Consider the following 16,266-nt stretch of genomic DNA (forward strand, 5'->3'; position numbering starts at 1 on the left):
TATTTCTCTATGCATTTCCTAACATAGATCTATATGTCACTAATATATGTTGTATTTTGCACCGGGCTTCACCGGTGCCGTTAAAAAGTAAAAATTGAAGAGTATAATTAGACGTGAATATTTCCCCATGTCGCAAAAACATTCCGATGGCATGCAAATGAAAACCCAACGTTTTCACAGCCCAACAAGTAATATGGTACGTGCATGTCATGTTAGTGTGTTTCGGCTCTAGACTCTCAACTGGTTATGTTTATACGACTTTTCCATCTTTTCACCAAATTTCCGCAGCACCTCATACTTTCCATTTAAACCAATCCCAGTCCATGCAGAAATGACCAATTCATTTTTGGTATTAATTTTGTATGGATGTCGGCAACACAGAGTATAGTTTTTGTCAATGCAACTTTTTAAAATGTTTGTAAAATTAAACTAATTAATATACTATTGAAATTTAACAAATGTAAAATGTAATTTGAAAGATAACACGAAAGTAGACATGTGGTGGATGCTATATTATATCAAATAAATAGCTAATCATTTTATGCATAATCCCATGACGGATGTACAGAAACATTCATCATTATCCATTAACAGAAAAGCATTGAATTCTGCTTTGTAATTAATGTCACTAAAGGTCGCTGGTCAACGGTTCGAAGGATCCTTGGTCTCTCTGCACCTAACGAGTTTTTGTTGGTTTCACCGAGCGGTAAATGTCTTCAATTTGAGATTCGGCATTCTTTCAACAAGTCCAAACCAGCAACTCAATGTGTTTTCGGATCGCGGCATCTGCCATTGGCAAAACTACCCAAACAATAAACATTACAGTCTAGTCAGCCTATCAAGAGACAGACATCCCCCTTTCATCGGCCCCGTCACGAGATCTATTTTTTATTGCTGGAGAATAATGTTTTAACCGTACATACTGCGTTTTATATTGCAAGTAACCTACAGATAACAAACGCTTTCACTGGCTGTTTACATGAATCAAACATTAGGACATTGTTTGCTCCATTACCAATACATGACGTCCTGGTGACAAACGTTGGTTCTAATTCGCCGACGGCATTGATCAATTAAACAAGCAATGATGTTAATGGGAACAGTGTGATGGAATGGGCAAATATAATATAATGCATTTACTCGATAGCTGCTCAGTGGCTCTGCATGGTATTATTACCACTGTCGATTGGGCGCCGGCGGGTTAACAGTCACATTGCTATCTCCCCACACCGTGTACCCATTCACTGCTAGGAGAACAGACGCATAAGTCACTCTCCCAAGGAGTCACCACATGTACCGAGCTTCATTGTGGGACTGGACCAAAGCTCTAGCAACTCTCACGGGTGAAGCTGTAAACACGCAAAGAAGACGAGCGACATACAGTAGGATGATATATATTCACCGACCTTAGAGCTTGGGATAAAACATTCCTTCCCAGTATACATTAACGTTTGGCGTGATCTTGTAGTGATTACTCCTATACCGAACTGCTACCCTGCAACATGTTTATACAAGTTGAGCCAAGTGATGATTCTAGGGACAATACCAGTGATCCTAAAGACAATACCAATCAGAAGTCCAAGTTCACAGCCTCTCTCTTCCAGTATGTTCGAACAGTGTTTTGCTTAGGGGGAATGTTCTGTGGAGAAGGTAACAACACGAGAAGGTGGAAGAAGAAGGTTGCCCTACTCATTTTTGTTGTATACCTAGTACACATTCCACTGTATTCTATCGCAATATACGATCGCTTCACGAAATCAGAAAACACAACGGGACTCATTGGTTTTCTAATGATATGCGTAGCCGACATCTACCTCAGCTTTGTGGGTTTGGTCAAAATGCCAAAAGCCCTGATGGATTTTGAACAGGTGTTCAACCTGTATAAGGAAAAGTACAAATCGAATTTTGTTACCTCTAACAGATTAAAAAGGCTTAGAATAATGATTGCACTCACATTGGTAAATAGTGTGGTGTTTGGTCCAGTTCAAATGTTCCTTTACAGACACAACAAGGCTATTCTATGTGACGTGTATCCTTCGTGTAATCTCCCTGACAACTGGAAATACTTTGGATTCACTTTAAATGCCATTTTTAGCTTTATGGGACATATACAATGGCAAGGACACTTTCTCGTATGTGTGATTTTCACCACCTTTCTGCTACAGGAATTCGAGGCTCTTGCTAAGAAGTTCAAGGATTTATCCATATCCAGTGTCGAGAATATAGAAAAGGAATTCGAAGTTCTTGTTGAGCATCACGAATGCTTAGTGGATGTGTTGAATGGGACGAATGACTGCATGTGTCACTACAGCTTTGTTATAATATTTTTAGCTGTACCCACAAACTGTCTGTTTCTGTATCATGCCATGTCTAAATCGTTGACAGAACCGGAACTGATTTTCTTGTGTTGTATTGTAACGATGGCACTTACATTTGTCGGCGTTAAAGTGTTCCTTGAAGCGTTTGTCAGTTCAAAGGTAATGTTAAGCAACTCACATATGTACTAAAAACAAAAGAATCTGATCATGTTTTAATTGTCATACACGCATTAGGCTCCCACATTAGGCTGATACGCCGCGATATAACTGGAATACTATTAAAAGCGGCGTTAAACCCAACTTACTCACTCACTATTTTGTTTTGGAGATGTAGAGTGAACTGGTGTTTCTTTTGATGATGGAAGACAAAGATATGTTTAAAGATTTGTTATGTATTTTAAGAGTATATTTAAATTATGCTTATCATTTAATATATCTTCGTACTATTATCGTTACAATTTATAGACACACAGCATTTAAAATGACGAAACATTACTGTGTATTACGTCTGTGTCAGTTATTTTTGGCCCATAGTATATATGTATTGTTACGAATAATATATGTACCATTTAATGATTCACTATGTACGAAACCCTTTAAGATTCGGGTTAGAATTGGTATTCAGCCACCCATGGTTGTCGTAAGAGGCGACTAAAGGATCGGGTGGTGAGGCTCGTGGTTAGGTTGATTCTAATAGCGTAGATCGATGCTAGTTGTGTCAATCACTGGATTGTCTTGTCCAAACTCGATTATTTAGAGACCACCTTCGTATAGCTAGAGGGGATAACAATTCGGACACCCGTTCCTTTAAATCAGTATGACACAGCACTGATGACACAAGATTTATGTATTTCTCTTACTGATTTACTTTTTTCCAGGCTCATGATCCCCTGAGATATATATGGAAAGTGAGGAAAGGGATTATTTCTGAAAGAGGACGACAAACTGTAAGCATTTGTTTAATTGCGTTACAAACACACATGTACATGTATGTTTTCAATAACTCGGTACACATTTCATCCAACCACTGTTGCGTCGCTTTGCCGAACCAGGATCCACTAGTCTAAGAGTCACTCCGATTGTGTCCTTTGGGTTTCACAAACTGTGGCGGGCGTCATGTCATGTGTTATCTCCAATGTATTAGACCGCCTCAGTGGTCTAGTGGTAGAGCGTCCGCCCGGAGAGCAGAAGGTCCGGGGTTCGATCCCCGCCCCGCCATTCCAAAAAGACGTTAAAATAATGGTACTTGTTGTTACACTGTCTGGTGTTCGGCATTAAGGGGCTAAAACAAGGACTGGTCGGCTCGGAGTCAGTATACTGTGTCTGAGTGGGGTATTCTGCGCATGATATCTCAGTGGGCTAGCACTATAAAACGGCATCAGTCCGAACTAGTGCAAGCAGCCTCGCACACACATGCACACGTGCATGCACGTCGCTATAAAAGTTCAATAATCTTGGAGGCGACATTGTACCCCGTTTCACCTCACCTCCAATGTATTATATCTTCATTCTGTAACGACAAATGCCCTGAAGCTATTCATCCCCATACCTTTGTTTTGAACTCGATTCGAATAGCCGCCCAATCAAATACCTCGCTTGAGCGATGGAAATTTTGTGCGATGTCTGAGATGGTGATGTCACTTCCGAAACGATGCTATGATAGCGAATGAGTCAAAGGTAGTTATCAAAATAGAATGGATAATGCACCGGATAATCAAGGATTTTTGTATGATCTTATATAATTTAAATATATCGCAACGTTCATTACAAGAACATATCGGGTTATCTGATGTAAGATGTTTTGACAATATTCAATGACTAATACCTGAATGTCTACACTCGATCACTTTGTTCTCCATGCACAGCTTGATCTGTTCGTGACCAGACTTACTGGGGAAACTATCGGCTACAACGTCTACGGCCTCCTCTCCATCACTATGCCAACACTACTTGGGGTGAGTTTAGTTCCATCTTATATAACTATTAAGGGGAGCAGAATGTCTCATCAATAGGTGATAGAGTGTGGGTAGCCATTGGGTAAATGTCAACTGCTGAATATGCACTATATTACTCCAATGAAAATATAATGTTTTTGTGTATGTTTGACCTGTTTATAACGCAATCTCATTAAAATCAGACCTCAGTTCTCGCTACCGCGAAATAAAGATCTGAGGACATCCCATTAGGCGTCACGTCAGAACGACCTTACATCCGACCAATCAGAGCATCGCTTACCAGATTATGAAAGTGACAGTCGGAATGTGATTTCTAATCATGCAACCTCGAAAACTTTAACTCCGAACGATAGTTACGTGTTTAACGACTGAATCCATACAATCTAGACCATCTGTTAGCCATTACAGAATGCTCTTTTGTTCAGGTTTCAAATTTTAAATCGAGAATTTGTCAAAATATGTTTCGAAACGTAGTCGCCAATTTGAAATTAGTGCCGTAAAGAACGAGAAAACTGCCTTCTGATTGGTCATTCCATTGGTCGGTCAAAGTTCGCGCAAGGTCGGTCTGACGTGACCCGTAATGGGATGTCCTCAGGTCTTTGTTTAGCGGTAGCGAGAACTAAGATCTGATTTTAATGAGATTGTTTTATAACGCCGCAATATTCCAGTTATATGACGGCGGCCTGTAAATAATCGAGCCTGGGCCAGACACTCCGATGCATGATGAGCAACGATCAAAGCCGTCGGGTCGGATGACACGTAACGCAACCAATCATGTCGCTGAGCCTGACCACCCTTTCCATTTGGTCGCCTCTTACGACCAGCATGGGCTGCTGGGGACCAATTGAAACGATCATTTATAGGCCACCGTCATATAGCAAGAATATTGCTGAATGGGCGTGAAACAAACAAAACGTGTGTGTTCCAGATTGTAGGGACTCTGGCAACGTATATCATCGTGGTTGTACAGTTCAGACCGACAGACGCTCCTCTGTGTCATCCAACCCTGGTGAGGAACGTCACGGACTGAGGCACACCATCTGTACGATGAGGATTTGGTTTATTGTGCCACATGACTTAAGCAAAGGCCTTGTAGCTCACATAACTTGATTATGCATTAAACAAATGTTTGCGCATGCGTTATAGTGTGTTTGTTGTTTAACTCACTCAACAATATACCCGCGATGTGATGGAGGTCTGAAAGTAATCCATCTTTAACAATACAAACCTGAAACTCATATTAATCGAGTCTACGCGAGAACAGGAGAAGAAAGGTTTCATGCTATTTGTCTTTGAAACAGTACGCAGCAAGACGAGGCAAGGTTTCGTCGCTTGTTTTGACCATGAGTGAGTTGGGTTCAACGCCGCTTTAAACAGTATTCCAGTTGTATCAAGCCGTGTCAGCTTAATATGAGAGGAAAGCCCGAAGTGATGCAGGTCTTAGACTTTTACCGCTTTAGTGAAACCCACGAGCACGGGCATGGTGCTGACAAACCTAGAAACATAATAGGGGCGATGTGGGATTCGAATCCACAACAAAGGTTTCTAGCGTGCCCAAGGGACGCAATTTAATCATCATAGGATAGTGTAGTTTGATTTGGCGGCTAATTGGAAACCCGTGTCATTCCATCTGGCGAATGGGTCCAGGGTATATATCATAATAGGATTGAACCGATTAGAACAGAACAATATTCCACTCCAGAACATGTACCTATTATGTTGAGGTTCACAGAGTAGAATATTTGTTTTTGATCGCGATTATTTCACATTTGGTACAATAACTATTCTGCTAAAATTAGCAAGTTTCATTTTACAAACAGAGATGTTTTTGTCTACAATATGCTGGTATGTAAGAATTTCTAATGTCGTTAAAAACGACACATAGAAAAAACTAAATATCCATCACCAAGGTCATTACGATTACCTAAGGTACAGAAACGTTCATCGATATATATTTTATTCCCTTTTTCTTTCTCAATTGGTAGTCGATGACACGAAGTTCTAAATTTTAGCAGGTTCCTGTGTTTTGGATTAATTCATAGAATGTTGCTGTCGATTACCCCTCTACATCTGAATGTCCTTTCTGAACGAAATGGTCATGCAGACGTGTATAACCATGAGACAGTAATTTCTTATTGGTTGAGAAATTACCTTTAAAATGAGGTATGACCATTTCAATTATTGACATATTTTCACAACCCCATACTTCTGAACCATACGGGGAGGTCGGGTAGCCTAGTGGTTAAAGCGTTCGCTCGTCACGCCGAAGACCCGGGTTCGATTCCCGACATGGGTACAATGTATGGAGTCCATTTTTTGGTGTCCTCCGCCGTGTTATTGCTGGAATATTGCTAAAAGCGGCGTAAAACCATATTCACTCACTCTTAACCATACAGTGAAATGTTTACAACTAATGCATCACATGATTTAAGTTGACCAATGGACAAATCATATAATCTTCTTCTTGCCCTTCTTGCTGCCAGTTTGACCTCCTCTAAGTATTTCCAGAAAGATTTATGATCTCCGCTAAATGGTTTTTCGAATTTTGTTTGCATACTATTTCTATGTTTATTTTTATATGTGAGCGTTTCTCTATGCTTCACTGATGGATCCTATTATCAATATATTCATGTTTATTATATGCTGATATCCGTGAAGATCCGGGGTAGAATAGGTCTTCAGCAACCCATGCTTGCTGTAAAAGGTGACTATACTTGTCGTAAGAGGCGACTAACGGGATCGGGTGGTCAGGCTCGCTGACTTGCTTGATGCGTGTCATCGATCCAAATTACGTGGATCGATGCTCTTGATATCAATCACTGGAGTGTCTGGCCGAGACTCGATTATTTACACAGACCGCTGTCATATAGCTGGAATATTGCTGAGTGCGGCGTTAAACAACAAACCAACCAACCAACCCTTTACGTTGGGCAATATTCCTGCGGCTCCAGCCTTTATACCTTTTCTGATGTTTACACGTTTGAGATACAGTCGAACATGCTCTTTCTATCAATACTTCAAAGAGCGTCATACAACTCTTGCTCAGAAGTTGATTGATCAAGGTTACAACATTCAAGGTATCAGTAAAGCTTTATCATGATTTATGGTAGACATGTGGATGACATTTCCAAATTTGATGCATCAGTGACTTAAATGATGTCCGATGCAATCCCTTACTTTGACTTGTAGCATATGTACCCGTGTGTGTTTTCAGATGAACGTTTGCATTTCCTTTGCATGTGTTTGTGATGGGTGCCCCACAGCTCAGCTTTTCGCGAACACCTGGTTTCATCACTATTTGATAGTGATTTGTAAACACATGTTCATGACATAGACAGAATCGTAACTCGACTTTGCTTTTAGCAGATATTTCTTATGAAAATGGAGAGGTTTTTGTCGCTTTTATATAACTCGTTGACAACCTCGTGTACAACAGTTTCTGACATAATGATTGCATTTGTGTAATAAGAATGGCAAAATGCTTTATCCATGTTCGTGTGATGACAAATCATCATATTTTGCTCTATTTATAGGTAGACTACATCTAAAGACAAAGGCTGAAACTCATTTATCTGGAATTCAGAAATTGACTTGATTACATCTCTAGATGCAACCCACATAGTCTATAACACTAGCGTCTTTACAGGAAGCACGTTCGCCAGTTTATTGTGCCCTATCATTACAACTTCAAAATACATGTTGTTACTTTTGCGCAATGCTAGTAGTGTGTTTCCATTGCTGTTTACTTGACCTATCCTGTGAGTATCTCGTTACTGGATTTCCTAGATAATTAGCTGATCATGTTCACCAAGCTCGTAGAATATATCATCAGGTAAGTCATGTTCAATGTCATCAAAGTCATTCAAGGAAATATGGTCTGGTTTATCTTTAGTTCCAGCGTTAAGGTATCCAATCAATATGGCACTCTTATACGTAACAGTTTGCTCTACAATGAAAAGTCATTTTTTAGGGGTTCAATATCAATAAGTTATGATAAATATCTTTCAATGGTTCCTGATCGCTTAAATGATTTCTAGAATCTTGGATGTGAGTAAACTACAAAATATTCGACGGCAACCACTTCATCAATGTCGATTTTTATTTCACCAAAACAATGCATGTCAAACCTGTCTATATTCATAAGGATATCAGGGCATGTTAAAATACAATGTCAATGCAAAAGAATAAAGTGTCTGTATTATCCGCTGAAACGGATTCATGTGGCGTAAATGAAAAAAAATGTGGCAATTATATGAATGGACCACTGAACATCAGTGTTGACACCAGGCGTTCGCTAAAGTATTATATGTGTAAGCATGCCCTGCTCTACCGGTAGCACCGCCATTAGTCTCGATCTCAATTCACACACATTGCAGACAACACCTTCAGGTGCATTAAAGTCTCACCAATCGGGAGATTCTCTGTTGTAATGTCATTGTCATAACGTTGAGGGTCCTTTTCAGTGTGTCGCGTGTTACATACATGCGCTAAAAGCTTTGATAATTGTAAAAGGTTTTCACTTTATCCATGCTACTGATGCATCTCTGATAAAGACCCAAGCACAGCAAAAATATTCTATTAAAGGTCCGTCATTATATATTTTTTCTTTTCATCCCGGTATACTTTAATTGGTTGCTTTAAGAGACGCGATAACATTGGGATTGCATCTATTTACAAGACAAACCTATTATCGTTCCGTTTTTATTCTCATGTTCCATGAAATACTTCAACTTATTGAGATGATTCAGCTACTAATGATATTTTCCCTTTCCATGGCCCAATGCGAACAAATGAAAATATATATGTTTTTTTCTGATTACTTTGAAAAAAAAGTTATGCTTCAGCTGATGCTTTTGATTTAACAATAGTAATTCAGTGAGTTCTTCAACAGATATACAGTGTAGTGTACACATCAAGGTAAAATAAACTAGAATGCATTATTGAAATTTTGTTCTTTTAAAACAAGAATGGTTATTATATGTACACATCACAAATCAGTTGAAGTTAAGCAATGTTGGGCGCTGGGAAAAGTTGTATTTGTGACTTCAGAGGTTCTAGGGCTTCGGTGAGGTTCGGTGAGGTTCGGTGAGGTGAGGTGAGGTGAGGTGAGGTGAAATGGGGTTTAACGTTGCGTCCAAGATTATTGCACTTATACAGCGACGTGCATGCACGTGTATGTGTGTGTGTGTGGCTGCTTGTACTAGTCCGGACTGATGCAGACCAGTCCTTGTTTTAGCCCCTTAATGCCGAACGCCAGACAGGGTAACAACTACTACCATCTTTTAACGTATTTTAGTATGACGCGGCTGGGGATCGAACCCCGGACCTCTAGGGCTTTGGCCATGCCCCACACTGGTGCACATGTAGAATAGGTCCTGAGGCAAGGAAGTTCGAAAATTGTCTCTGTACACCTGTAACTTCAATTTCATATTTTTATATCACTTTTTTATAGCGTGAAGGTGGAAACCTGGGGTGATTACAAGTGTACGTCATCATTGTTCAATTACAGTAAAGTATGGTTATAACGAACTCAAAGAGACTACTAATCTTAGTTCGTTTTAACCGTAGTTCGTTATAAGCATATATACAGCATAACTACAGCAAATAGTCGGGACCAAAAAAGTAGTTCGTTATATCTGTCAGTTCGTTATAAGCGTGTTCGTTATAACCGTAGTTTACTGTACTCGATCGTTGATATGTGTCAACTAGATACAAACGGAAACGTGAGTCTAGACATCGTCGAGTCGATACTACGATAGGTTGTATGTGCATTTCTTCGTTTTGTTTTGTTTTGGATCGTAGCGAGGATATTTGTGAACGAGCATGCAGTTGAACTCTGACTTTTCTCAATGTATGCTAAAACTGCTCAGCTCAAGATTAAAGGATCTAAATGATCGGAAATAAAGCTTCTGTATTTATTTGAATTAGGGAATTCCCAGGAGCTTCCCCAGGAATGTGGAAGTATTCCGTCAGTGTTTACGTCATTTCAAGAATACAGTCTCGTGGAAAACGTATGAACGTCTAATTGTGTCTTTTATGCGCTTATGAGTGAGTGAGTGAGTGAGTGAGGTGTTACGCCGCTTTTAGCAATATTCCAGCAATATCACGGCGGGGGACACCAGAAATGGGCTTCACACATTGTACCCATGTTGGGAATCGAACCCGGAACCCGGGTCTTCGGCGTGACGAGCTAACGCTTTAACCACTAGGCTACCCGACCGCCCCTATGCGCTTATGAACGTCAGTTTCGCGGTCATGCGGTCCTTCCCTCGTCCAATGGAATAGCGGTATATCGTGTAAACTACACATTAAATATTGAAGTGTTCTCAACACAACATGTAAATAAAAGTGAAAAACTCTTTCTACAATAAATAAACCTCTGCTAAAAGCAGAGACCATTGTGCGATTCTGACGATATCAATAAAAGTGAAAAACTCTTTCTACAATAAATAAACCTCTGCTAAAAGCAGAGACCATTGTGCGATTCTGACGATATCATTTACACGTGTTTATAAATGACTATCAATTACTGATGATACCAGGTGTCCTGCCCCACCGGGGCACCTGTCATAAACACATGCAACGGCAAATCAAGTGTTCGCCTGAACATATAGTCAAAGTCAAAACAAGGAGTTGCACCGGACATAAATCTGGCCACTGATGCTTCAAATTTGGAATTGTCTTCCACGTGTCTATCATAAAGATTTTGAAAGTTTTACAATTGCCTTGCATGCTGTAACCCTGAGCAAACAATATGTGGGCAAGAGTCGTATGGCGCTCTTTGAAATTTTCGTTGAAATAGCATGCACGCTTGTAACTCAAACAAGAGTGCTCTAAGAGCACAACATCCCCCGCATGAATTTTTTTAACGAGTTTATATTTTCTTTGTATTTTATGAAATAACAACAGTAGATGGCACTGCATTTGAAACAAATTGTGCAGAACATTTTGTTGGGAGTAATCCAGTCTGAATGCTAATGCCATAAGGATGTAGCTCACCCACAAAAGCCTTATACAAGGAAACTAACTATAGTTATAGTTATAGTTAGATATTGTGATATTCTCTGGAAACTGGAGGAGTATTTCATGAAGTTCCGTAAAACGGGGGCAGTAACTCTGTCAAAATTAGTCGAAATGAAACGGGACTGCGATATGCGTATCATCAACATGTCGACATCTTCTGTGTAGAGTTTCAGGGGTATTCTCGGGAAACTGTAGGAGGAGTTGATTTCGCAAGCTTAGTACCCTCTGTGGGACGGACAGACGGACGGATGGACAGACGGACGGACTGACTGCGCCACGACTTAATCCCCCTTCTGCCATTCTGGCCCGGCGGGGGATAAAAGTGTGAAATGTAGACGCTAAATGCTAGCGCTGCTGGAATATTGCTCGACAAAGAGAAAGTTGACCATTGCAAAGTCACCCCTTATTTCAAGCAGTCTTGTAGAGCAGCAGTTTGGTATAGCCTCTTCACAAAAGACAAAACATAAACGATCAGTTAATTATGACCGCAAATTGCATCACTCAAGAGCAAACTAAAACTGATGCACCCAAATACAACAAAACGTTAGAAAGCCCACTATAATAAGTCGAGGCACGCCTTCCTTTGAAAACGTCATTTACGTGTGTTTTATTGTTCATCACATTTTGTTCACATCCCAGGTTATGGATCAAATATTGCATCAGCGTATGGTAAAAGTAGAAACAAACAAGGTGAACAAGAGAATATGAATTTATTTGAGCTCACGATAACCTTATATAGTAGGTCGGATAGAAGTGTATCATGTGGATGTCTAAGCAATACAACAAAAGAAAAGATATTTGAAAAAATGAAACTCATTTGTAGGTGTAATGTCGATAAAGATATCGTATAGGGAACGATGTCAGTCATTCTGTTTAAGTCTCATCGGAAACATTTAAGCCAATGGTGACTGAATCCCTTAGTAAGTTATCAACAGCAGCAGCCATATTGGACCCAACACACTAAAATTGTGAAACTCGTTATAATGTTTGCATTAGATATAATAACAGATACATTTATTACGTTTTTTTGCATAAGTAGTATGAACCTATCGCATGTTACCTGCTAAAACATCCATTTCAATGCACAAAGCCATGGCTGGTTCCTTATTATGATAATAAAAGCGACGTAACCTTTTTCATATTCAGAAATCTCTGCTAAAAGTAGAGTCGATTGTACGATTCCGACCATGGCATGGGCATGTGTTTATGAACCACCTGCAAACAGTGATGACACCAGGTGTTCACGAAACACCGGTGGCACCCGTCATGATAAATTAAGCACAACTGTCCCACACGAAGTGAGACCAGCCTGGTACATCTGATGCTTCTCCGTCGCCGACTCTTAGCTCACATATGAGGCTTGCGTGGTTAAAGTTGAAGCCGACGCATGTGCCATTGTAGGCGCAGACCTTGGCACACGCCACGGTAGATGTGACGTCGGTTTGGTAGACATCTCCGACAAACCTGGTCCCCACAATACGGCGGATTGTAGCCGTGAAGCCTGTGAAGATGGCAAATGGGTGTTTTACTGTTTAGAATCAGAGAATGATGTCATTGTATAAGCTGGTTTGTTCTTCGACGAGTTGGACTAGAATCATATAGTGTCTAACAACTTAGGGGGCAATGGGGGTGGCCAAGTAGTTGAACAGTTCGCTCGTCACGCTGAAGGCCAAAAATACAGAACTATTACCACACAAAGCTTGGTGTGTCCTTACGAGACCACGTATTTGAAAAGAGGACGTAAAAAAGGCGGTCGATTGTACAATTCCGAGTATATCTCGAATCTATGGAGGCCGAGAGGGGACATGGCTTTCTCGCTTTCTCGCGGTATAGCAATAATCCCTCTCGGCCACTATAGGGGTCGCATGTGTTATGTGTTTCTATACGATAAAAAGTATATACGTAAAACAACATTAATGAATTGTTAAACCTGACCTCAGTGGGCGAAGGCTGAGGTGGGTTTTATCATAAAAGAGAGCTGACATTTTTCCAGTCACATTTCAAATTATACATATGGATGGAATGTTGAAATATCCTCACTATCTACTTCAACATAATTTAACAGTACAGACGTAGGTGCTTTTATAACAATCCACGGATTTCTGCGTTAAAAGTTTCTGATTGATTTATGGCCCTATTTAGGAGTTTTATTGGGCCCCGCCCCCAGGCCTAGTTATCAAAACAATCAGCAACTAAAACCGCTTATTAGCGCTGTGTAGAGTACTTCCTAAAAACAACAGTGTTTTCCTAAAAACAACACTAGGTTATATCAATGTTTATTCTGTTTGCGGAGTAGATGTCATCAAACTGGGAGTCCTCACCCCAGCAATGGTTATACTACCGGATGTCCATTATGTAATTTCTAGTGTTTGAATGACATATTGTTCTCAGTAAACCGTAATGTGGAAATAGATAGTTGATTGCTTTTATATTCAAGTTGGTATTTCCGCTATTCAAAGTGTGCAGTGAGGCCGACTTATGGACAGTCATTTCTGAGACATAAATGCAAAGTTTAATCAATTAAGTCGACTCTCATTTTTTGCATTTATAATTAACGCAAACGTTAATTTCAAGATTTACAGTACATACTATTCAAAAGAAGTTAAAGAACACCCGATTCTTTCATATGACTATGGTTAGTCATCAGAGAAAGCGAGAAAGCATGAAAGCGATAGAGCGAGAAAGCGAGAAAGCGATAGAGCGACAGAACGATAGAGCGAGAAAACGATATTTCCCATAATGCCGTACATTAAAACGGTTTTTGTTGATATTCAGTGATCCATTCCTATAATAATCACCGCTATTTTGCCTCTTATAATTAAAAATTTTCAACATCTTGTAGTAGATACATATGCTACATATACATACATGTACATAATGCTATCTCGTTTATTTTGTATACAATCATGTTTATTTTCTTGTAGTGTAGTAAATAAGCAAGATTCACAGACTCAGACTACAACTGAATAGTCGCTGTTCATATTTTCATTTTGTTCACACACACACACACACACACACACACACACACACACACACACACACACACACACACACACACACACACACACACACACACACACACACACACACACACACGGTATCTTAAAACTGAAACTTTAAAGGTTAACTGTACTGGAACAAATAATGATGTACATATAGATCATATATTGACACATAATTGTCAGTATTATCAGCCACTGTTTGTATTATTTTACGAAAACTCGGTGGATTGTTTTAAAATCCCATACGTCTGTACAGTTAAATTATGTTTTAAGTAAATAGTGAGAAAAGTTCAACATTCCCTCCCAATTGCAGCAGATAGCACAGGCAGACCCTATAGTGGTCAAGAGGGGATATTTCCTAACCGCGATAAAGCGATAAAGAGAGAAAGCGAAAGAGCGAGAAAGCGATGTCCCCTCTCGGTCACCATACAAATCACTTTAAGAAACACATGAAATAGTGATAATCAGGTAGCTCGCGAGAAGGTACAAACACATGAAATAGTGATAATCAGGTAGTTCGCGAGAAGGTACAAACACATGAAGTAGTGATAATCAGGTAGTTCGCGAGAAGGTACAAACACATGAAGGAGTGATAATCAGGTAGTTCGCGAGAAGGTACAAACACATGAAATAGTGATAATCAGGTAGCTCGCGAGAAGGTACAAACACATGAAGTAGTGATAATCAGGTAGCTCGCGAGAAGGTACAAACACATGAAATAGTGATAGTCAGGTAGTTCGCGAGAAGGTACAAACACATGAAATAGTGATAATCAGGTAGCTTGCGAGAAGGTACAAACACATGAAGTAGTGATAATCAGGTAGCTCGCGAGAAGGTACAAACACATGAAATAGTGATAATCAGGTAGTTCGCGAGAAGGTACAAACACATGAAATAGTGATAATCAGGTAGCTCGCGAGAAGGTACAAACACATGAAATAGTGATAATCAGGTAGTTCGCGAGAAGGTACAAACACATGAAGTAGTGATAATCAGGTAGCTCGCGAGAAGGTACAAACACATGAAGGAGTGATAGTCAGGTAGTTCGCGAGAAGGTACAAACACATGAAGTAGTGATAATCAGGTAGTTCGCGAGAAGGTACAAACACATGAAGTAGTGATAATCAGGTAGTTCGCGAGAAGGTACAAACACATGAAGTAGTGATAATCAGGTAGTTCGCGAGAAGGTACAAACACATGAAGTAGTGATAATCAGGTAGTTCGCGAGAAGGTACAAACACATGAAGTAGTGATAATCAGGTAGCTCGCGAGAAGGTACAAACACTAACCCGTCACAGAGGAACTCATGTCCTTGGTTATCCCAGTCGTCTCATAACGGACACGGCAAGTAGTTTTGTGTGCGACTTCAAAGTATATTTCCGCTTATTTGTGTTTTTGGTATGCAAATTTGCAATTCGAAAAATTACATACGTATATTTATCATCTGCACACATCTGTGGTCTTTGTTTTTTGCATTGGTTGGCCATATCTCCGAACTGATGTGCCGCAATATTACTCATGCTCTCCAACTCGCCATTAAACTAAATTCTATCACTTTCAATAAAGATATAATGCCAGGCCCTCCGAAAAGGATGGCAGAGTTTGTCCTTAGGGTACTCCCGGCCGCGTCAGACCAAAAGACGTTAAAAGATGGTACTTGTTGTTACTCTGCCTGGCGCTCGGTATTAAGGGTCTGAAACAGGGACTGGTCGGCTCGGAGTCAGTATACTGTGTCTGAGTGGGGTATTCATGTTAAACTGCGGCATGGTATCTCAGTGGGCTAGCACTATAAATCGGCATCAGTCCGGACTAGTACAAGCAGCCACACAAACACACACACGTACATGCACGTCGCTATATAAGTGCAATAATCTTGGACGCGACGTTAAACCCAATTTCACCTCACCTCACCTCACCTCACCTCACCTCACCTCACCTCACCTTAGGGTACTTACAGTGACTGTAGGT

General features: G+C 40.2%; 1 protein-coding gene across 1 annotated transcript; it reads left to right on the plus strand.

Annotated features, from left to right (window-relative positions):
* The first annotated feature begins 1,193 nt into the window (after positions 1 to 1,193).
* On the plus strand, positions 1,194 to 5,364 carry LOC124142140. Its single transcript, XM_046510425.2, has 4 exons — positions 1,194 to 2,477; positions 3,197 to 3,265; positions 4,184 to 4,273; positions 5,202 to 5,364. The coding sequence occupies exons 1-4, from the start codon at positions 1,503 to 1,505 to the stop codon at positions 5,301 to 5,303; spliced, it is 1,236 nt and encodes a 411-aa protein (XP_046366381.2). The 5' UTR covers positions 1,194 to 1,502; the 3' UTR covers positions 5,304 to 5,364.
* Positions 5,365 to 16,266: the final 10,902 nt, after the last annotated feature.

Source organism: Haliotis rufescens, unplaced genomic scaffold (genome assembly GCF_023055435.1).
Source record: "Haliotis rufescens isolate VD_foot unplaced genomic scaffold, xgHalRufe1.0.p SCAF_15, whole genome shotgun sequence".
Classification (NCBI taxonomy): domain Eukaryota; kingdom Metazoa; phylum Mollusca; class Gastropoda; order Lepetellida; family Haliotidae; genus Haliotis; species Haliotis rufescens.